Source organism: Eretmochelys imbricata, chromosome 1, assembly GCF_965152235.1.
Source record: "Eretmochelys imbricata isolate rEreImb1 chromosome 1, rEreImb1.hap1, whole genome shotgun sequence".
Classification (NCBI taxonomy): Eukaryota; Metazoa; Chordata; order Testudines; family Cheloniidae; genus Eretmochelys; species Eretmochelys imbricata.
The window spans coordinates 247,674,524-247,697,603 of record NC_135572.1 but is presented as its reverse complement, the minus strand read 5'-3'; the positions used below and the strand labels follow the sequence as shown (position 1 = coordinate 247,697,603).

At 41.7% G+C, this 23,080-nt stretch overlaps 2 protein-coding genes and 1 long non-coding RNA gene across 10 annotated transcripts in view; 2 read left to right on the top strand and 1 right to left on the bottom strand.

Annotated features, from left to right (window-relative positions):
* Positions 1–17,863, top strand: part of PEX26 (peroxisomal biogenesis factor 26) — a 30,143-nt gene extending 12,280 nt beyond the window's left edge. The window contains exons 4-5 of one of the 2 annotated variants that reach the window (XM_077826942.1): positions 692–838; positions 17,755–17,863. In XM_077826942.1, the coding sequence (XP_077683068.1) occupies positions 692–838; positions 17,755–17,759 (152 nt within the window). In that variant the 3' untranslated portion in view covers positions 17,760–17,863. Of the gene's footprint in view, positions 1–691; positions 839–1,723; positions 5,026–17,754 lie in introns of those variants that run through there. The other variant, XM_077826934.1, reaches the window with a different exon arrangement.
* Positions 1–23,080, bottom strand: part of LOC144270467 (uncharacterized) — a 61,790-nt gene that overhangs the window by 7,796 nt on the left and 30,914 nt on the right. For 3 of the 7 annotated variants that reach the window (XR_013347166.1, XR_013347164.1, XR_013347162.1), the window contains one exon: positions 7,909–8,976. The exons of 1 other annotated variant lie outside the window; for it this stretch is intronic. This is a non-coding gene — a long non-coding RNA (uncharacterized LOC144270467). Of the gene's footprint in view, positions 1–7,908; positions 8,977–9,267; positions 10,756–23,080 lie in introns of those variants that run through there. 3 more of the 7 variants (XR_013347165.1, XR_013347163.1, XR_013347167.1) reach the window with 3 other exon arrangements.
* LOC144270445 (tubulin alpha-8 chain-like) lies at positions 17,821–22,271 on the top strand. The gene is made up of 4 exons (XM_077826925.1): positions 17,821–17,977; positions 18,770–18,918; positions 19,349–20,029; positions 20,976–22,271. Exons 1-4 carry the CDS (start codon positions 17,950–17,952, stop codon positions 21,267–21,269), a joined length of 1,152 nt encoding a protein of 383 aa, XP_077683051.1. The 5' UTR covers positions 17,821–17,949; the 3' UTR covers positions 21,270–22,271.

The window sequence follows — 23,080 nt, the reverse complement described above, 5'->3', positions numbered from 1 at the left end:
ATCACTCTGTCTCTGCATCTGGCAGTAGCCCCTCTTGCAGCCTCAGGAACCGCAGCATCCTCTTTTGTGACTTGACCCTCCAGCTGTGTCACCATCTGGGTTCCTCCCTTTTAGGGGTTAGGGTCTCAGTCCACCCACTACTCCAGGTCCCAACCCAGGGACCTTACAGATAGCAGCCTCTTGCTGCGACTTTTTAATTTCTCCCAATGCTGTTATGTTTCCCTGGGCCACTTCCCCGTGGCCCCAGCACCTTCTTCGCCCTAACCTCAGGATATCCAGCTACCCAGCCCCAGCAGCCAATTAGGAGCTCCTTCTTGCTCCCCCATCCTGTGAGTAGTTGCTCTGTCCAATATGTACTAGAGACACAGTCCTCACTCCTTGAGCTCCCAACAGCAGCTTAACTTGCTCTGCTCTGCCCTAAAGCTCCTTTTATGTGAGCTTGCTGGGCCCTGACTGGTTGTTCCTGCAACTCCTCCCTGATTGGCTGCACTCATGCAGTCTCTCTGGACCACTCAGAGGACTCACCTCCACTGCTTGCTGCTGAGGTTAACCCTTCCTAGTCTAGTGTGGGGCAGACACCCCATCACATGCTCCATCGAGAGAGTTTTTGGAACCCAGCAGCTCTTCTGTGCGGTCTTATTTTCCTTGCTTTAACCCTTTCATTTAACCACCTCTTGTCCTTGTATTCCAGGCTCTGTGTCCCGAAAGTTGTTGAACATATTAACAGTGCTGCGTAGAGCACTGGGATCCATGTCAAGCCACTTCTGTTCCAGTTCTTACAAAAAGACACTCTTGGCTGCTCTTATAGTGTGCCTTGTTGTGGTGAGACTAGACCCAGGTATGTGATTAAGGCTTCTGAATGTTATTTGTTTTCTGTCTTATGGTTAAGAACAAGAAACTGGGCATTGCTAGCGGTGGGCTTGGAAGAGGAACATTTATTCAAGCCTCTCTCCGTAGGAGTGACTGTGAGATAGGGTGCAGGAGTGGTGGGTGTGTGGGAGCTCACAGCTACTATATTTCCAGCTTTTTCCACTAAAAATCACTGAAGGCAGATGTGTAGGACAGCTGGCTGTAAATAAACCTATAGCTACTACATCCACAGCCTTTCCTAACGAAAGGTACTGTCGGAAACTGTTCTGAAGCACAGGCTATGGGCAGTTCGCAGCTATCCAGTGCCAGACTGTGCCTCTGTCAGAGAAAGATGCTGGAAGGGTGTTGGCTGTGGGAAGTAAAGTGGTAAGAATGGTTGTGATTGGTGAACTTTAGCAAAGTAATTTAGCTGTAACCTCGACCTTGATCTACTTAAGCTACAAGCCAACCCAAAACTACCCTAAAAAGCACTCATTAGCATTTAGAAAGTGTGTGGATATAGATTTCCCCCTCTGTTTTGTAATGAATGTCTCTGCTAGTCCTAAGAATCTTCATTACTGAGGCACATGCTAATTACCCCCCTGCAGAGGGGACTTTTGAGTCTTCAGTGTTGTTCTGTCAATCAGCCTTTGCAGGGTGAAGCATAGCTTACTGGGGATGAGAGCAACACCCTCTTCTCTATGCCCTGCAGCTTCTGCTAGGTGAGAGTCTGAGCACTCACCTGGGCGGGAATAAAGAGAAAGCAAAGCTGATGGCTTCCCTTGACCCGAGTGGAGATCAGCTCTTTCTAAGTCTGAGTTTATAAAGAGAAGGGTAGGAAACATTAATGAAATACTTTTGTTTTATTCTGCAGCTGCTCCCACGTCCCTACCCTTCCTTTACAGGCTGGTCCAGCTCTGCCATCAGGCATGGGTGGCTGTATTTTCTCTGCTCTACAGGCCTCCACTTCAAGACTAAGCGGCTTTATGAAGTGTTAAAAGTCTTTTGTCTCTGTCGCTGTGCAAGTGGCAGCTTGTCTTGAGGATTTTAATCAGGCTCTTCAAGGGCTCCTGAGACCAATGTACTAATTAAAATGACCACAAATGGGTCCCATGCAGTGACATCTTCCTCTCTTGCCAGACTAAGAATCTGGCCTAGTGCTGTCTGGATTTTGAAACTGCCTCCGCTACTTGTCTCCCTGTGCTATGCAGCCATGCAGCACAGTACTAACCCTGGAGGAATGTGCACATACAGGGTTTTAGCCGTGCTCCTCTAATCCATGTCTTATTTAGATGCTCCTTAAAGTGGTTGCTTTTGGTGTGGATCCCAAGTGAGAGTCTGTAGCCAAAGGCAAAGAACAATGACAGGCATTTTGAGAGATTGCACCATCCTTGCAAATGTTTTTGAAGTTGTCCAAGAAGTGGGAGTGGAATTTCAGAGGGTATGGTTATGAAGATCTGAGCACCAAGTCTACACTGAACACTAGTAGCCAAAAAACTGTCCTGCCTTGGGACCCTTTAAATGCCCAGTTTCTGCAGCATGGGATTTAAGCCAAATATGTGGAACACAATAAAATATTGCAGACTGAAATTGGAGCCCATTCTGGTCTGAAGGCCAGAGTTTCTCTTGTGACCCTGATGTGTCTTGGCATAGTCATTCTCACTTTGGATTTAACAATCGTGGCTAAGCAAGCATATCAAGGTGACGGGGTGCATTATAAAGATGGATCTGTCAGCCCATTCTGTCCCCTGTCTGGGTGTACTGCATCCAGCACAAGCAATTATAGACCTTTCTGTCTTTCAGATGATCATTAATATTAAATATTTGACACTGGATAAGTTAGAATAGGGGACAGCAGAAAAATGGAGATAGCGAGAGACAAGAGGCAACAGAGTTGCTCTTATTAATCTTAATATGCTCCATATTTATTAGTCTAACCTGCCCAATTGCTTGAATTGTCATGTAGTTTCACTGCATACTTTGTGTCTCTGTATCTCCCCTTGCTGTGCTTTCTATTTACCTATTTAGATTTAGTATATAAATAGACTCCTGGCCACATGCCTAGACATCCCAACAAGTATTTAGAATCATAATCCACAAAGAGTAATCATCCAGCAGCAAAACTGCACTCTTTCACACCAAGAGTAAATTAACAGGCCTCAAAATACATTTCCTCCAAAACCCTCCACCCCAGCACATAGTGTTCTGATGGTCAATAGATCAAAGCTACTTCAGACCAGTGGTTGGGGGAGCGACTTCCAGAGTCAAAGGGCCCTCCTGGAGAACACTGCCAGCAGTGCCTGCCCCCATACCAAGTTGGCTTCACAGCTCAAGTGCCTCTGCTGATTGTAGCTTTAGCAATATAAAACAGGGAGAGAAGTGATTATTCAGGTAGATAAATCCCAGACCACACCCTGAACTCCCCACCTCCCTGATAACCAAGAGGCATCCAGTGCAGATCCTTGTGCAACGTCCTAAATCATCCCCCCACAGCCTTCTGCCTTTGCAGTAACCATACAGTGCGGTGGGGGCTATTTCTAGTCCTTCAAAAATGGCAGCAGCACACAGGTGTCACAACAGCTGGCTGCATGCACTACAATGGTTTGTTAGCGGTTCCTCCTCGTTTAAAAGAGTCCGAGGTTCCATCTTCACTGCAAAATAACACACCTGTTTTTCTGTGGCATAACTAACATGAACTAGCCTGCTGTGAAATCCTAGTGGAGACAAGGCTCTGTCGTTTTACTGAGAGGTAAACCAGGAAAGGTCAACAATGCAGTGGGCGGTGGTAATATTATTAACTTTGCCTACCTCTCGCTCAGAAGAAAGTACAGGAAGCTTGTCTCCACTAGGATATTACAGCGAGGTAACTATTGCCCATTTATCTTGCTGTGAAAAACACGTGTAGGCAGTTAAGACAAAACCTTGAAGACCTTACACATATAAGGCAGAGCTCTTTGGAGCTTCATGTTATTATTTACGTGCATGTGTAATGCACTTATGGCCATCATATCTCCATGAGCTCAGTCACTGGATTCATCATTTCAAAGACTTTCAGCATAAAATAATCATATCAAGACTGTAAGGAGAAAGGCTCTCGCTTGTTCTTATGTTCTTGTCTACATGGTGTGGCAACGGGCCGTATGGGGGTGTGATTTCTAAAATGCACATTTGCACAATTGGTCCATGTGTTCCCTCCTGGTATGCACTAAAAGTTCCCTACTGTGCTTTAACATAGTTCTGTTTCAAATAGTACTATGTTAAAGTGTACCAAGGAACTCCTGGTGCACACCAGCATGGTCTACATGCTCTGATAACTGTGCAAACGAAGTGAAATTTAGAAATCACACCCCTGTAGAGTGCACTGCCGCACAACTTAGACAAACCCTCTCTGTAACTCTTCTAAGAATGACTAGTTTGTACTTCCCAGTCTCCTATATTGCAGGATCTACCTGTGTACATAGCTTTGTGACCTAGTCACTGTAGTATCTGAGTGAGTCAAATGCACTTACTGATCATATGTAGTCTGTCTTCTGCTAACTAGGTGGTAGTTAACATTTCCTCTGGCTCATTGTTTCAAATTTCTGTTTGTAGCCATGCTTGTGATATTGGGATTATGGTCTGGGAGGAGCATGCATGGTGATCTTGATTTCTGCTTAGAGGTTGCTTGATAATGTCTTAACTGTTCATTTCCATGGATCTTTTTAATATGTGTGAATGATGCATAGATTAGCCACCTCAAATTTCTCCTAGTACTTTGTTTTTTAATTAGAATGTTTTTCATTGTGTTTAGCACATAATGAGACAAAGGATGGTGGAAACAGAAAAATAACACTTATGCAGTTTTAATGGTTTTATTAATTTAATTTTAAATACTTAATTTTCAGAATAAAAATTACTATTTATGTAGTCCGTTATATTGTGATGCTCCGTCTGGCTAGTCACAAAACAGTCTTTCACCACACTGGCATATATTGTTAAAAATATTTACATTTAGTGCATTGACACTTGGCAATTTCCAAATAATTCTTTGGAAATAGGTTTCACTGCAAACAGTGGCCTTGATTCTGCAAACACATGCTTTAATTAGGTGACTAGTACCATTCAGTTCTATGGGACTAACTACCCAATTAAAAAGAAAAGGAGGACTTGTGGCACCTTAGAGACTAACAAATTTATTTGAGCATAAGCTTTTGTGAGCTACAGCTCACTTCATCGGATGCATTCCGATGAAGTGAGCTGTAGCTCACGAAAGCTTATGCTCAAATAAATTTGTTAGTCTCTAAGGTGCCACATGTCCTCCTTTTCTTTTTGCAGATACAGACTAACATGGCTGCTACTCTGATACCCAGTTAAGTCTACTCATGTGCAATAGTGTTTGCAGGGTCACAGCTTGTATTTTCATATAATGGATCAGAGTATTGAATATTTTTTTGCATATCTTCCCAGATGCTTTCAATTAAAGATGCAACATATATTGTTCATATGTTAAACTTTTTAATATGAAGCAGTATTTATCTATTCATGATTTATGTATGTTTGTATATACTTAAATGGCCAAAAATTTACAGAAACATGCAACAAAGAGTAAAGTATTGAATAATTCTTCATCTGTAGTTACATTATTTTCCCCTATCCCTTACCAGAGTCAAAGAGCTTGTTACCATGAAGGAAGATGCCAGTATACATACCTTCTGTAGATGTGATAATTCTGCCACCAAACCCTTGCTGTAGGGGGGAGGGGTGTTTACACTTTTTCTGACTGTCTCCAGGAGTTTGAGATGATTCTACTGCTATCTGACCTCCTGTTGTAGGAGGCTGAAGGTTATATTGACACATATTCCCTACAGGGAACTGAAAAATGCCAGGGGAGAAGTACAGCAGCATCGACTGCTTCTAAGTGGAGACTATGGAGAGCAGGAGGAAGATGAAGTTTGGTGACTTTTTGTTGTGCACAGGTGATCAAATAATCTACCACTGAGATCTTGATACATTTCTCCTTCCCTTCACTGACACATTTCAATCAACAGAATTTACCACATGCTAAATAACTCAATCACCATCATTTCTCTCCAGTTACCTCTGATGTCACGTAGGCCCACATCCTCAAAGGTATTTAGGTACCTAACACTTGCTGAATATCTGGACCTAAGGGCTTGTCTACATTGGTGCTTTACAGCGTTGCAACTGGCTCGCTCAGGGGTGTGAAAGAACACCCACCCTGAGCGCTGCAAGTTTCAACGCTGTAATGTGCCAGTATAGACAGTGCATTAGTAGCTACGCCCTTCATGGAGGTGGGTTTTTTTTAGAGCGCTGGGAGAGCTCTCTCCCAGTGCTGGGCTGCGACTACACAAGCCATGTTAAAGTGCTGCCATGGCAGCACTTTAACGTTGCCAGTGAAGACGTGCCCTGAGACACAACATGAAAATGACCTCAGCTATTGACATTGCCCTGACTATAATTATAATAATTAGATATAACAGTTAAAAAGGTTGCTCAATTACAAACATTTCTTTATCTGCAGCATATTCACCACTTAATGAGTTTTAACTATATGGAAAGTTTAGTTAAATCGCAGTTAGCTCATGTGATTAACTCAAAAAAATTAATCGGGATTAATTGCACTGTTAAACAGTAGAATAACAATTGAAATGTATTAAATATTTTTGGATGTTTTTCTCTATTTTCAAATATATTGGTTTCTGTTACAACACAGAATACAAAGTGTACAATGCTCACTTTATTATTTTTTATTACAAATATTTGCACTGTAAAAATGATAAAAGAAATAGTATTTTTCAGTTCACTTCATACAAGTACTGTAGTGCAATTTCTTTATCGTGAAAATGCAACTTACAAATGTAGATTTATTTATTTTTTTGTTACGTAGCTGCACTCAAAAACAAAACAAGGCAAAACTTTAGAGCCTACAGGTCCACTCAGTCCTACTTCTTGTTCAGCCAATCGCAAAGACAAACAAGTTTGTTTACATTTACGGGAGATAATGCTGCCCACTTCTTATTAACAACGTCCCCAGAAAGTGAGAACAGTCATTCACGTGGGACTTTTGTAGCCAGTATTGCAAGGTATTTACGTGCCAGATATGCTAAACATTCGTATGCCCCTTCATGCTTCGGCCACCATTCCAGAGGACATGCTTCCATGCTGATGACACTCATTAAAAAAAAATACATAAATTAAATTTGTGACTGAACTCCTTGGGGGAGAAGTGTATGTCTTCGGCTCTGTTTTACCCATATTCTGCCATATATTTCATGTTACAACAGTCTCAGATGATGACTCAGCACATGTTCATTTTAAGAACACTTTCGCTGCAGATTTGACAAAATGCAAAGAAGGTACCAATGTGAGATTTCTAAAGCTAGCTACAGCACTCGACCCAAGGTTTAAGATTCTGCAGTGCCTTCCAAAATCTGAGAGGGACGAGGTGTGGAGCATGCTTTCAGAAGTCTTAAAAGATCTACACTCCAGTCTGGAAACTACAGAACCCGAACCACCAAAAAAGAAAATCAACCTTCTGCTGCTGGCATCTGACTCAGATTATAAAAATGAACATGTGTCGGTCCGCTCTGCTTTTGGTTGTTATCGAGCAGAACCTGTCATCAGCATGGAAGCATGACCTCTGGAATGCTGAATGAAGCATGAAGGGACATGTGAATCTTTAGAGCATCTGGCATGTAAATATCTTGTGACGCCGGCTGCAATAGTGCCATGCAAAATGCCTGTTCTCACTTTCAGGTGAGATTGTGAACAAGAAGCAGGCAGCATTATCTCCTGCAAATTGTAACCAAACTTGTTTGTCTGAGCAATTGGCTGAACAAGAAATAGGACTGAGTGGACTTGTAGGGTCGAAAGTTTTACATTGTTTTATTTTTGAATGCAGTTATTTTGTACATAATTCTACATTTGTAAATTGCACTTTCGTGATAAAGAGATTGCACTACAGTACTTGCATTAGGTGAATTGAAAAATATTTCTTTTGTTTTTTACACTGCAAATACTTGTAAAAAAATAAATATAAAGTGAGCACTGTATACTTTCTATTGTGTTGTAATTGAAATCAATATATTTGAAAATGTAGAAAATATCAAAAAATATTTGAATAAATGGTATTCTATTATAACAGCGCAATTAATCGCAATTAATTTTTTTAATTGCGTGATTAATCGCGATTAATTTTTTAAATTGCTTGACAGCCCTAGTAACAAGCCATTTGTTAGCGATAGAAGTGTGAAAAAATTAGTTTTTAAATGAACCATTTAAAAATAATTATTGCTCAAACTAATAGATTTAAACATTTGAAAAACTCGTTATTTAATGTTTGGGGAGGATACACTAAATTATTCATACATAACTAAGAGGTTTAATCTCTGCTTTAGGTGTAAATCTCAAAGTAACTTAACTATGGAACCAGAAAGATATCTCCATAATTAAAACAGTATTAAATGGCATGTCTTCCACACAAAGATCCAACACTGCACTAAACCATTCAGATGCAATTACCTCTGAAGTGAACCCCCCCCCCCACCTATTTAGTAGTGCACAGTAACAGCACAGGAGTGAAAAATACATTAAATTGAAGGGAAACTAAGGGGGAAGTTTATGGGAAGAATATAGTTTCCCAGCTCACAATTTGACCAGAGGCCTGCTTTTTTTGTAAGTGCTGACCACCCGGATTTCCAGCTGAAGTAAAGAAGAGCTGTGGGTGCTCAGCCCCTCTGACAATCATATCCCAAGATACCAAGGCTATTCTTCTGACAAGTGTCATGAAGTCTTTAAGAGCCTCATTTCTGTGTCTGTTTTTAATGCACTCTTTTCTAGTGCAATCCAAAGGTAACACTTGTAGTTTGCTATGAACGTAGCAGTGGCACAAGCTAAACTCAAGCTAACTAATGCTCGGTGTTCACACCCAGGTGTGACAAAATTTACAAAATTACACAACTCATTTCATGGTTTGATACCTTTGCTTTTCACTTGATAAATTAATAATCACAATTGAGGGCAGTGGAAATAAACCAGAAAAAAAGTTCATGATGAATTTTGTAACATACAGTCTGCAAAGCGTAGATTTTTGTTGGTGCTCAGACTTATCAGCCATTTTCCTAAGTCCTGCAACACAAAAGCCAGAAAATATCTCAGTATTAATGAATCCTTTAAAAACAGAACATGTCTTTAGAACAAAGGGTTTTAAGATCCAGTGCAGATGTCAATCAACCTATCTTTCCCTGAAAAAAAAGTAAAAAAAAGGACTGCTTCAATGCTTTTAGCTTCATGACTAAGCTAAGCTTCATATGATTTAGTCACAGCATTTTTAGTAAAAGTCATGGACAGATCACAGACAATAAACAAAAATTCACAGCCTGTGACCAATCCATGATTTATACTATAAATACCCTTGGCTAAATCTTGGGGGGCGGGGGGGCACTCCCGGGCGGCTGCTACTGGGGGTGGGACAGTGGCACCAGCTGCTGGGGGCTGCCGGAGCACAGTCTGCTCCAGCCATCCCAGGGGCCGCTGCTTGGGCTGTTTCTGGGGCTGTCTGATCAGCTGGCCCTGGAGGCAACTGCTTTGGCAGCCCTCAGGTCAGCCATGCTGGCTGCTCCAGAAGTCATGGAAAGTTATGGAATCCATGACTTCTGCAACCTCCATGACAGACACGGTGCCCTATTCATGACTGATTGGTATTCTAGAGCTCATGATCCTGAGTGCAGAACAGAGATTCTGGGTTTTCCAGGGATATTCAGCAAAAGCATGAAAACACCATTGGCCAGATTTTGATTTTGGTTACGCTGCTGCAAATCTGAATTACCTCCATTGCCTTTAGTGGAGTTGCTCTGGCTTTACAGTGGTGTGACTGAGATCAGAATCTGGCCCCAGTTGTCTGATGATGATTTTTAAACAAATCAACTCCAGTAAAGTAAGATCACTCCAGAAATAACATTTTAGTTTTCAACATAACTCAGAGAGGTTCTCACTTGATTACAGATTCTGCAGTAAAAGAAAACATCCCTGAAGGCGGGTTCCTTTCCAAATGTTCTAGCAAGGATAAAGTTGTACACGATGGAAAACTGAATATATGTTTACGCTTTACAAATAACTTGGTAATTCATAGGTGCTGAGAAGGAATTCCATACCTTTTGCCTATATCTTCTGTGTCTTTTTTTCAGCCATGCTCCTTGATGTACCAGCTTGACTTTTTGCCACCAGCACAACCATTTTAGAGAACAAATCAGTCAGGAACCAATTTACAAAAATGACTACTAATTTTGGGTGTCCACTTTGGATACTAAGTGCCTGATTTTCAGCGATACTGAGCACTCACAGCTGCCACTGACTTACTCCATTTGGCATTGTGGATGCTTAATATGTCTGAAAACAAATCCCTCTGTTGCTCAAGTTGGGCACCCAACAGATCCAGATGAGTGGACACTTCTTTACTCATTTCAGCTCTGAGGAAGAGAAACATTTCAATGAATGAAGATGAAAACACCACTCGAATAGCACTTGGAGTCAGAATATTATTAAAGATACAGAATAAAGTGAAAATAATAGTATTTTATCTAATAGTTAAAGTTCAATGGTAATCATATTATTTTATGTTTATCTAGTTCGTTTAAAGCACTGTGGGATACATGGACTGTAGATTGGGCCACTCGCCATCAAAAAGGTATAAAGTAGAGAGGGCCGGAGAATGGCAAGTCTGTCTTGCAAAAACTTTTGGGGTTTCCAAATTTGTTTTCATTCTTCATTGGAATGAGAACAAAAACTTTTCAAAAGTTTTCATGAAACAGAATTGTGTTGACACGTCCATTTTCATATTGAAAAGGTCAGGTTTCCAGTTCAGGTCTCTCTCTCTCTCTTTCTCCACTCTGGACCTCAGAATCCTTCCTGATGAAAAAATTGTTGAAATTGATACATTTCCATGAAATGGTTCAGTTTTGATTAAATGACATATTTGGATGAAGTATATTTAGTTGAAAATCTTCCAACCAGCTCTAGTATAAAGGATTCTTTGGAAGGAAATTTTTTGTCAAGAATGAATAGAGGGTACCGGGGTGGGGGGGGGGATAAGCATGGGGGATTCCTGGAGGGAGAGAATGGAATTTGGGGTGTATCTGGTTACAGGGGGGTGGTCTTGTGTGTGTGAGAGGGTTAGTGATGCAAATAGGCAAGGGGTGGTGGAAAGTGAGGGTTGCCTTGGGGAGATTGTGACCTCCTCTCGGCACTGTGATGCTGTAGGGCACCAGCTGGTGTGGGGTGCATGGCCTGGACTCCCTCCCACCAAGCTGCGTAGAGTGATACAGCAGTGGAAACATCACTATCCAAAGCTGCTGCTTTTCATCCAAAAGGGAAGGCAGCACCACTAGAGGCACTATGGTAAGGACAAATGCAGCAACTCCCCATTCAAGGCGGGAACAAGGTATTCTGGGAATGTGAGGACATGAGACTGTAGTCTCTCTATTACCTGATCTGCTCTGGAGCTGCATGAGAGGGAGAGGATTGTGGTTGCTTTTTGCTTCAGTGTTTGGAATCTGGGATGGGGGGGCTGAATGGGACCAGAGATTGATGTCTTTGATTGATAGACTATAAGGTCTGCAGAGCCCTAATAATTCAACTAGTAATTCCTGCACTGAGCCCAATAATTTGCAACTGAACTTGAGTAAATTTTTTAGAAAGACACCCAGCCTTGTTTTAAAGACTTAGAGTGAGGGAAAATGTACTACACCCCTGGCTAAGGTGTTCCAATGTGTAATGACCCTCATTTAACAATTTATGCCTTATTTCCCGTATGACTTTTCCTAGCTTCAGGTTCCAGCAATTTTATCTTGTTACGCTTTTGACAGCTAGATTGAAGAGTCCTCTGGTTAGTACCAGATACCTTCTTCCTGTGTAGGTACTCAGAGGCCATGATCAAGTTGCCACTGTAAGGTGTGTCCTACAGTCCTGGAATAATTCTTGCAGCTCTTTACTAAATCCTCTGCAACTCTTCAATAATTGGATCAAATCTGGCATGCACAGGGTTTGGATGCACAGACCCTGTGATGCACTAGATGGGGGCTTTTTATTCTGCTCCATCTCATAACAGGGGAACTGAAATGCTGGATTTGAGAAGCTAACTAACGCTCACACATTCAAAGGGGAAGAAGAGGCAGATATGATTTGGGGAGAGACTACTACTTCCTTTTCCATCCCCCTCTCCGTCTCCGTCCCCCCCCACACACACACTCTTAAAAACATGCTGGCAAGGTCTGCATTTTTAACTGAGGTGTGAATTTTTTTTTTAACTTAATAAAATTTTTAAAGTACAATGTACCCTCAATATATCCAGATGACACACGACGAAATGCCTATAATCTAGAAAATGACAATGTTAAGTACTTTTGGATTCTTACAGTGTATGTGTACATGTCACTTCTTATTCAATCTATAACTTCAAGATATACCAAGGTAATAAATACATCCAGATTAAAACTGACAAAATTACATCTGATTAAAGGGAAAAAAACAATACTTCTAAATCGTATTATTTTTGACAACACAGCGGGAAATCCAGGAGCGTGGTGAAGTAGCGTGCAGAGAAATAGGTCATGGACATGTACAGCCTACATTTTCAGAAGGGGCTAGTGACATTGGGTCCCCAGTAGGAGACACCACCAAAGCCCGAGTCTCAGAAAGGGCTGAATACTCACCCACAGAAAAATTGGGCTCATTAAAGGGTCTCGGTTTGTAACCCCAACAGTAGAGGCATCCAAAATCATTAGCCACTTTTGAAAATTTAGATCATATTAGAAGATCTGAGCACCCATTCATTGGTGCCCACAGTCCTAGTTATGACATCATACCCCTGCTGATCATCAATGGCTTGTGTCACAGACCCCTGACCTCACTGACAGGACACTAAGTAAAGGGAGAGACTCTTGCTATTTATCACAGAGAGCACATGGGATTTATAGTGTGTCAAATACAGGCTGGGAAAAACAGTGAGGCAAATTCATCCTGGGTGAAACACCATTACATCAGTGGAATTACAAAGAGGATGAATTTGGTCTTCTGAACTATTTGGTGCCTGCTGTTTATGATTCTGTGTCTTTACTTTAGTAACATTGAATGGTTCTCATAATAGGAGATAAGATAGGAATCTAGAAACGACACAAAACTATGAGAAATGTAAAAGGGTCATAATTTCAGGAACATAATTAACAAACTATTTTTTTCTGATTATTTTTAACTTAACTCCTCATTTATGTCCTATTCATCCTTCTGATTCTCATCTAAACTAAAATCCCTTTACACAGTGCTGGAAGTATAAAGTAGCCTTAAAGTGGGTGTAAACATAATTTATTTCCACTTTAAGGTCGTTTTACCCTGCCACAGAGGGGTAAAAGGGGTTTAGTATAAATGAGAATCAGGCCCTGTGTGGGTGTGAGAAGGGTAGCAACCCCTCCAAAACAGAAAGAAAAATGGGCAAAAGACCTGATTCAAAGCCTACTGAAATAAATGGAAGCACCCCCATTTCACTCCCACTTCAATAAGCACAATCGAATTAGCCATTATTCCATGGAAATTCTCATGCTTACAATTAGCAATAGCATATTCTGTCCATAGGCCTCCTGAAGAACTATGATGGGAAGAAAACATTCCCAATTAATTCCCTTTCATTTTAGTCCCTACAATTATATTTAAATTCTTTCCTAGTACAGAGCTTTGCTCTGGAGATCCATTCCCCACCACACACACAGCTTCACCATCTACTTAGATGGATCTAACAACATGTGTGGACTCATGGTAGTGAGTACATATGAAAAACAACAAGGTAGCTGCTACCTTGAAGATAAGACTATACCTCAGTACGGATGAAGCCTAAATCAGACTGTGCTCTAAATGTCTGCAAACTGTATAGGATCTGGTTTTCTAGTACTGCAGTGTGGATACAGTTAATAAGAACAAATGTGAACCCCAAACTGTTAGACTGGGAATTCAGTATACAAGTTTGGAGTAGGGTCAGGATTTAAATATCCTAGAGATCAGTTTACCATGCCTGGGACTCTGAGGAAGGTCCACTCTCTTCATTGTTAAAGGAACAGCAACTTATTTTAAAGCCATTTACTTTGAAACCCCCTGTTTCAAATCTCTTGCTTCTCTTGGCATTTCTCCCTGTGTCAGTCAGAGCATTTCCAAATTGTAGCAAGTGCAGTGAAGAAAAGGGTTTCGTGCGAATCTGCTCTGCCTTTGGGATTTATCACAGAGAGCTGATTCAAAAGGTAGAGTTAAGATATTCACTGGAAAGGAACAATATCTGATTAGGGAAAAAGGAGGCAGATCTGCAGCCTTTATGAGGCACAAGTCCTATTATGAAATGAATAACTCTCCAGAACAAGCTTCCCACTGTGTGAGAAGATATAGAAAGAAGGTTGATTACCAGAAAACAGCTCCTGTCTTCATCTGAACTGGGCAGAGGTTTTTCCTTTTTTGATGAATGAGTTGGCATATTCAACTTATTTACAGCACAGTGCTCGTTATAACAGCAGGAGAAGACATGGGCCAGAAACCAGAATGAAATCCAACCTCATCTGATTCTTACACTCACTAAAAACAAATAAAAATCTTATTTGTGTTTAAATAAAAATGGAACATGGCTTCACTCCTAGCTTTGGGTTTGGTTCTTGAAAACCTGAGACATGGTCAACAAGGTTTTATAAAATCAAATCCACCCTTGGTTTTGGTATCTTTAACTATCAAGGAGGCTGAGATGGTACTTTAAAACTTTGAGAATACACAGCATGTTTTTGTTTTTGACTCCAGAAACACATTCCAAAGTATAATGGTCAGGATCTCTGTGCTGTGGAGAGGGATGAGAAAAAGAAACTCTTCTTGATGATCATTCAGCACATTTGTAATACACAATTCTTAGGAGAGCATGGTTGTGTTGATCCAGCCGTGTCTGATTCCTGAGCATGACTGAGCCAGGTCAGCATTCAGATAGGAAGGTTCCAAGAAAAATGGAGTCTGTGGAAGACATGCACATCTTTTGGGTATCAAATTGTTGCTTATAGACTACAACCAGATTACTGTACCAATGGGAGAAAACCAGAGTTTCTATTAACTCAGTAGGTAGCCTCACTTCTTTTCAGTTCAGAGGTCTGGGCTCCAGGTCTTGCTGGAATGGATTTCTTAGAAATAAGGATCATCTCTGGTTTAATCTTTAATTTAAAAACAAATCCTGAGCCCAGAATGTGCCACACTATTTGATGTGCAAGCCTCAGAAGCCTATAGCCAGCCTATCTTGGGGGAAATCTATAAATAGGGGTTAGGGGGTGCAGTATTACTCTTGCACGGTCATGGGAGCTGCCCTAGATATATACTGAACATACCATGTATAGTCCTTTGTGAATTGTCCCTCCATGCTGGAGCCATGAGTATGAAGGATAGGAAGACACTTTCCTTGTGAGTAGGTTATTCCATAAGTGACTTCTGCAGGGTCTCTAGCACTTTGCTTTGAAGTAGTTAATAGTGGCCACTGCTAGACAAGAAGTTAAATGATGGTTCATTGGTCTGATCCAGTACGGCAATCCCTGTATTCCTATTCCTGCTACATGAAGAGGAAGGTAATTGAGAAAGAGGTAGCAATACAATTCTATACACCTCAGAATTCTTTGATCTCTATCAGTCTGGGGTCAGACCAGGTTATAGATCTGGAACTGGATTACTATTGATGGGAGACAATCTCCTTCTAGTAATGAACACGAGTAAGATGTCCATACAGATTCTATTAACTCTCTGTAAATAGATTCTGATGCCACTGATAAGGTACTGTTGGTTCAGGTAGAACTGCGGGCTCTTAGCAAAATCGTTCTACAGTGGGTTTGCTCCTTCCTCTGATCCCAGAGAGTAATGCTGGGCTCTTAAGTGTGGCTCTGCTTCAAGAGTCACTCTAAAACTGGCAGCATGAGTGTCATGTTCGTTGTTTCATATCAAATTTGCTTAATTTACAAATAAAAAGATGCAAACTCAATATGGAAATCAACAAACAAGCTGAATTCTATCTTTCCGGTGCAGCATTGCAAGTAACAAAAGATTCTTTAGACCAAATTATGCTTTCGCTGATACCCCAGTGAATTTAGTGGAATTGCACAGGGGTATATAACGGCTTAATTTGAAGGCATGGCGTATAGCTGTTACAGCACAAGAAAACCAGCTTGATTATCGGATCTCAGGCTGAATTTCAGGGCTGGCAGTTAGGAAACCCATCCCAATCATTTCACTTGTAAGATGAGCAAATTTAAACAGACAACAACATGGAGCCGAGGATGACGTTTTTCCGGACTGAATTTCAGAGCAGGGCTGCACTGAGACCAGTTCCAGTCTGTTCAGGACTTTTATCTTCAAAGAGTGCTTCTCAGCTTATATAATGTAAAGGCAGTTAATGGCTTGTCTTCACTGCAAAGTTAACTTGAGTTATAACTCGAGTGTGGTTGTACTTGGAGCTCAGGTTGGCTAGTCTGTCAGGGAGTACAGGCTAAAGCTTGAGTTAGCACAACTCACTCACGACGGCTCTGCTGTATGGACCCAGGCTAGCGCCATTTGAATGCTGCTAGTTTAGTCCTCCAGCTTTTTCCTGTGATTCCCCCCATGTGCCCAAGCAGGACAGAGAAGTTCTACCACAATTCACTGAGAAAGAAATCATACCGCATCACAGCTTGCAGCATTGTAAAGAACCATGCGATATGCCCTCAGACGTTTCAGTGAGTGGAGCATCAGCGTGGACACAGCAGATTGAGTGTTGTTTGGCAGTGTGACTGCTCTCATTTGAGCTAGTTTAACTCCAGAGGATTAATTCAAGTGTAGATAACACAAGTTCACGCTGCAGTGAAGACATACCCTAAGACTGACTAGGAAGTGCTTGCTAAAATATCTTATGTTTCACTATACCTCATCCAGCAGCAAATGCTTACCCAAAGGGGTTTTTGTAATTCATACTCTTTGGTGGTCTATAGAGCAAACTTCGGGGCAAGAGACATTTATTTTGTTAAGCATTTAATTATTTTTGGTTTGTGTTTTAGTTTTATGTAATTATAGTGCTTAGCTGACGTGACAATAACCACTTTGGAAATTGGTTAAATATATATATGTGCTTGCTCAAAATATGCTTCAATGACACTAACTGCTGCACAGCCATGTCGAAATGTGCAGGGTGCACACCTGCACGTGTGTGAATATGAGCTCTCAGGAGATTAGTTTTCACATGTTAAGGATCTTAAGTGCCAAGGGAATGAGGCTGAGTCAACAACTGCTTGAGCTGGGCACTGATGAAAGCAGGTTTTCCCATCCTCCAGTCCAGTCTCCCAGTTGAGGGCTAATAGCACAGAAGACACCTCACCCCTCTTGAGTTATATATAGTTAGAAAATGCTGCATACTGTGTCAGGTCCCAGCCAAGAATAAAAATAAATGGACCTTGCACGTGCTGTTCATTTGGGATCTGTCATAGTGTTTACATGTTTGTGTGCATATGGGTATGCAAATACACGAGGGCATGTATTTGGTGGACACAGGTATGTGTGTGCATGCCTGAAAAGCTCCACATTTCTTTGTGATTTGCTATTTATGTCCTTGTGTAGCTCTGCAGAAAAATACATTCACCATCCTATTTGTAAATAAGAGTTGGAACTTCTACAACAGGCAAAGAACAAAGGCTAGGCCCCAGTTCCATGGGTCTATGTGCACACCAGTTCCAGTTGGGTATGTGAGGTTGGAGACTCCAAACCAGTCAAGGTTAGAGGTTGGTTTGAGATTTCTGAATGCAGCTATGACAAGCATATGTGACTATCAGGAGGAAGAAGGGTTGATGTGTATTAATTCTTCTGACCTGTGCTCTGTTCTCCCTACAGCGTGAGTGCATCTCTGTTCATGTTGGCCAGGCTGGAGTTCAGATTGGCAATGCATGCTGGGAACTTTTCTGTCTGGAACATGGCATTCAGCCAGATGGCACCTTCAAGAATCAGTCCAACAAGGTCAACGATGATGACTCCTTTGCCACATTTTTCAGAGAGACAGGCACAGGAAAACATGTGCCACGGGCTATTATGGTAGACTTGGAGCAAACTGTAGTAGGTCAGTATAGAATTAACAATGGAAAATGGAAAAGATTCTACTCTTATGTGGGTCAGGGTTGGGGTCTAGCTGTCTCCAGCATATTGGTGGGGCAATCCCTTCTTTGCATTTCAATATGACCCCATAACTCGGATAAAACTAACCTATTTCAGGCTTTTAATGTCCGGCAGTTATAAACACTCATCTCTCAAAGGAAATTAAGTCTACTGATGGGAGAAGGGGAGAACACTGACTACACTTTCCCATAAGTGCCCCACCTTGCTATCAGCTCAGTCAGACGGTTATCATTGCTAAGTATGGCTAAGTGTACCTCTCCTCATAAGATCCTCTAACTCTGATCTTGTTTGGGGTGATATTTTCCTTTGCCATTTGGGCGTTGTTCAGACTGGAGACAAGAGAAGCTGCTGCTGGTGGAAGGTGTTTCCTGAGAATTTCCCATCCCTTTTATCTGCAAGTCTCTTCTCTTGTCTGATGACTTGCCCTCTGGTCAGGTGATTTCATCCCTGGCCAAGCACAAGTCATTCCTTAAATTGGCTAACTCTGCTAAGAGAAAGAGACTGGTTTATAAAGCAACATTCACTTCTCCCTTCAGAACTTAGAGAGCATCATCTCCGTGACACACCTTCATTTTTGTACAAACTCAAGGATATTTCTAACACCCTGCTCTCCCATGTCACGTGCCTGCCAACAAACAGCACTGCCAATTAACAACTGTTTGGGGTGTTGAACAAAAATCATCAAAATTGGAGTATGTCCATTCAAGGCTTCTTATGGTTTCTCTTTCTTGGACAGATGAAGTGCGGACTGGCACTTACCGGAAGCTTTTCCATCCAGAACAGCTGATCACTGGAAAGGAAGATGCAGCTAATAACTATGCCCGTGGTCACTATACCATTGGCAAAGACAGAATTGACTTGGCATTAGATCGTATCCGTAAACTGGTAAGTGATAGTACATCAGAAACAAAATTTGGGGTTGGTGGCAGAACTAGGTGAATAGGACATATATGTCAATTGGAAGCTCTTGTTTTGCTCCCAATAGTGTCATTGGTTCGTAGTAGAGGCTGATTGTATTGTAGGTCAGATTGGATGGTAGGTCAGTTCCCAGAGGGACGGAAGATTCAGACAGAAGCCTAAAATGTAGGTTCCTGCAGCTTAAATACTTTACATTTGTCACTGTAACAGCAAACTAGAAGTGATACCTATGGAGCTTACACCATTATGTGAGAGGGTGTTACCGAGTCCTTTCCCAGGAAGACCTGGTGTGATCTCCGTGCTGTGTTACACACGTCCCGGCATCAATCTCAGGATGTGCTCAAGGAAGTCTCAGAGATTTAGACTGATTCCTTTTGTTCTCTGTTTGGCTTTTCAGACCGATGCCTGTTCTGGGCTACAGGGATTCCTGATTTTCCACAGCTTTGGTGGGGGCACTGGCTCTGGCTTCACCTCTTTGTTGATGGAACGCCTCTCCCTGGATTATGGCAAGAAGTCCAAACTGGAGTTTGCCATCTACCCAGCCCCTCAAGTCTCCACTGCCGTAGTGGAGCCGTACAACTCCATCCTGACCACCCACACCACCCTGGAGCATTCAGACTGCGCCTTCATGGTGGACAACGAGGCCATCTATGACATCTGCCGTCGCAACTTGGACATTGAGCGCCCCACTTACACCAACCTTAACCGTCTCATCAGCCAGATAGTCTCATCAATCACTGCCTCTCTGCGCTTCGATGGTGCCCTCAATGTGGATCTGACAGAGTTTCAGACCAACCTGGTGCCCTACCCTCGCATCCACTTCCCCCTGATGACATATGCACCCATTATCTCCTCCGAGAGAGCCTACCACGAGCAGCTGTCAGTGGCAGAAATCACCAGTTCCTGCTTTGAACCCAACAACCAGATGGTGAAGTGTGATCCACGTCATGGAAAATACATGGCCTGCTGCATGCTGTACCGCGGTGACGTGGTCCCCAAAGATGTCAACGTAGCTATTGCTGCCATCAAGACCAAGAGAACTATCCAGTTTGTGGACTGGTGTCCAACAGGCTTCAAGGTGAGAGGGACAAAGACACACTGGTACTGTGTATTAAGGGACATTGCCAAGTAGTCCAACCCAAATTGTGATTTCAACTCTTGAACATTTTCCATTTGTGAGAAAAGGGAATGGTTAGAAGTGAGTGTGTGTGTGTAATCTTCAGTTAGTCCTTTGGAGAATGGACATATCCTACTTACACAGCCTCTTAAGCAGTCACGTAGCTGGCAGTCTGGCAAATGTCAACTCTATGAGAGTTAAAGTGTTTAGCAGATGGGGAGATTGTTCTCTAGACTAGTAATATATTTTGTTAAAAACGAGAATAAATTCTGGTAAATTAAACATTAGGAGCATTTCTCTGTGAAAATTCTTTTTTTTAAAGAGCCTCCAGTTTCACATAATTCTCCACACATTCTATGCTCCCCTTACTGCCTATGTAGCAGCACTGACCGGCCTGATTTCCAGAGCAAAGCTGTCAAAAGCAATAGATGGAAAAATTTATCTATTTTTCTCATACGTATTAATGGGCTCTAAATTTGAAGATTTGTAGATGGAAAATACTTACTGTATTAGTTCATACGGAATAGCTGTGAGTTCAGTAAGCAACAGCAGCAGTTAAAAAAAGGAAGTAAGATGCTGGTGTTCATTAAAAGGAAAAAGATAAAGATGATTGTAGTGATGATTACAATGTCTCTGTGCTCCCTGATCTCATGTCCAGTTTTGGTTGCTCTCCCTTGTTTTCTCATGGGTTATCACTGAGAAATGAATAGTCCAAAAAGGGCAACATGGATGACCTTTGCCATTATGGTAATTTAATACTGTGGTTTCAGCCCCCTAACCCCTCTCTTGCCAACCACGTTTTAGGCTACTCCAACTTTTCCACCATATTTATTTGACTTTTGTTGTCTCTCTGGATCCTTCTTTTCTCCCTCACTTTTTCGTCCATCTTTCTTGTTCTTATTACCAGGTTGGAATCAATTACCAGCCTCCCACAATAACACCCGGAGGAGACCTGGCCCAAGTGGAACGTGCCGTCTGCATGCTAAGCAACACTACAGCCATCGCTGAGGCCTGGGCAAGGCTGGACCACAAGTTTGATCTGATGTATGCCAAGAGGGCATTTGTGCACTGGTATGTTGGTGAAGGCATGGAGGAAGGGGAGTTTGTAGAGGCCCGAGAGGACTTGTCTGCACTGGAGAAGGACTATGACGAAGTGGGAACAAACTCATTTGGAGAAGAAAATGACGGGGAGGAATTTTGAAATACACGTTGCCCCTTGCTGCACGCAGGATTGTCTTTGTGTTTCTTTATTGCATGTGTCTGCATTTCTGTTTGTTTTATACACACAACAGTTCTCATAGACTGAATATTACGAGGTCTATGTTCCAAGAATGCTCTTTCCTACCCCTCAAATCACAGGACAATGATGATATGAGATATGTCCACCTCCTCCTAAATCATAATTCCAACAAACCTTAGATACTATGCCAATGCACCCTGGGAGAAAGTTTCTTTTTGAGCCGAGCCCCACTGTATTATAATATAATATTTACTATATTTTACTAATCTAAGGATTCACTCATGCATCTCCAATATCATTATTTGACAAGTTTTATTTGTAATATTTGCTTTAAAATGCTATATACAGTTGTGGCAGTGAGACTGTGAAAAGCTAAAGGATTGCTATTGCAGGAACCAATGTTACTGAGCAGCAATGCTTATCCATAGGTTCAAATTAGTTGGAAGATAAGTCAATAAAGCCTTCCTAGTTTACAATGCTATGAGACCCCTCATACTATTTCCTGCTCTTTCAAACATTTGATGTAGGACTCCTTGTTGTAGCTTTCTGAAAACTTTGTAAATGCCTCGGATAGGGCTTTTGCAAATGACAAAAGGTCTGATTTCTCCTTTATATTAAGTGCCCTTTATACTGTTTTTGTGCTGTAAAGGGCCTTAAAGTTAGATTTATCCTCCCTTTTGGATCCCTTATTACACTAGAGCATAAAAAATAGCCTTAATGTAAAGAAGAATCATGCCCATGATTTTTAAATGTTCACGTATTCGTTATTATCAACGTTAAAAAAATATGTCTGACACTAGTCTTCATTCATGATCATTTACATGCAAAATAATAAAAGCGGTTTAACCTGATGGAGTCAAAGCAAGATGGCGTTTACAAAGGGGAAGCCACACTTCTCTAACCTAAGCAGATTAACTGAAAAAGTTGGATAGTAAATAAACAACTATTAAAACAAATAAATAACGAGTTTTTAATCATGACATTGTCACTTCCCTCACGATCAACGGATAGAAAACAGAGATGTAGAAAGAGATTAATAGTGAAAGGCTTCAGGATATATTTTTAGAAATCATGCACAAAAACATTAAGGTTGCAAAGTTGACCACTCCAAAGTTAAGAAATGCCATAATTAAGATGGCCTGTGCTACCTGAATTCATCCCCCCTTGTCCATATGCATTATGATACTGTCTTTAATTACATGATCACATCCTATTTTTCCCACAGGGCCCCTGCCTCATTCAGTGCACAGGATGGACAGTACTCACTTAATGAGCAGTGTGACAGGGTCAGGCCAGATGGCTACAGGAGAAGGCAGATATATTAGCCCGAGGTTAAGTAGGTCCCTTTTCCCTGGGTAAGGTAACAGGGAAGGTTCCAGAACAATCAGGAACTTTCTGGAAACAATTAAGGCAGACAGGCTGATTAGAACACCTGCAGCCAATCAAGAAGCTGCCAGAATCAATTAAGACAGGCAGGGTGATCAGGGCACGTAGGTTTAAAAAGGAGCTCATTTCAGTTTGTGGTGTGCGTGTGAGGAGCTGGGAGCAAGAAGTGCAAGAAGCTGAGAGTGAGCAGGCGTACTACTAGAAGACTGAGAAGAACAAGCTTTATCAGACATCAGGAGGAAGGTCCTGCGGTGAGAATAAAGAAGATGTTGGGAGGAGACCATGGGGAAGTAGCCCAGGGAATTGTAGCTGTCATGCAGCTGTTACAGGAGTCGCTGTAGACAGCTGCAATCCACAGGGCCCTGGGCTGGAACCCGGAGTAGAGG

Coding starts and splice junctions, on each gene's coding strand:
- LOC144270445 (XM_077826925.1), top strand. CDS start 17,950: ATGGTAGACTTGGAGCAAACTGTAGTAG. Junction 17,978..18,769: donor CTTGGAGCAAACTGTAGTAG/GTCAGTATAGAA, acceptor TTTCTTGGACAG/ATGAAGTGCGGACTGGCACT. Junction 18,919..19,348: donor TAGATCGTATCCGTAAACTG/GTAAGTGATAGT, acceptor TTGGCTTTTCAG/ACCGATGCCTGTTCTGGGCT.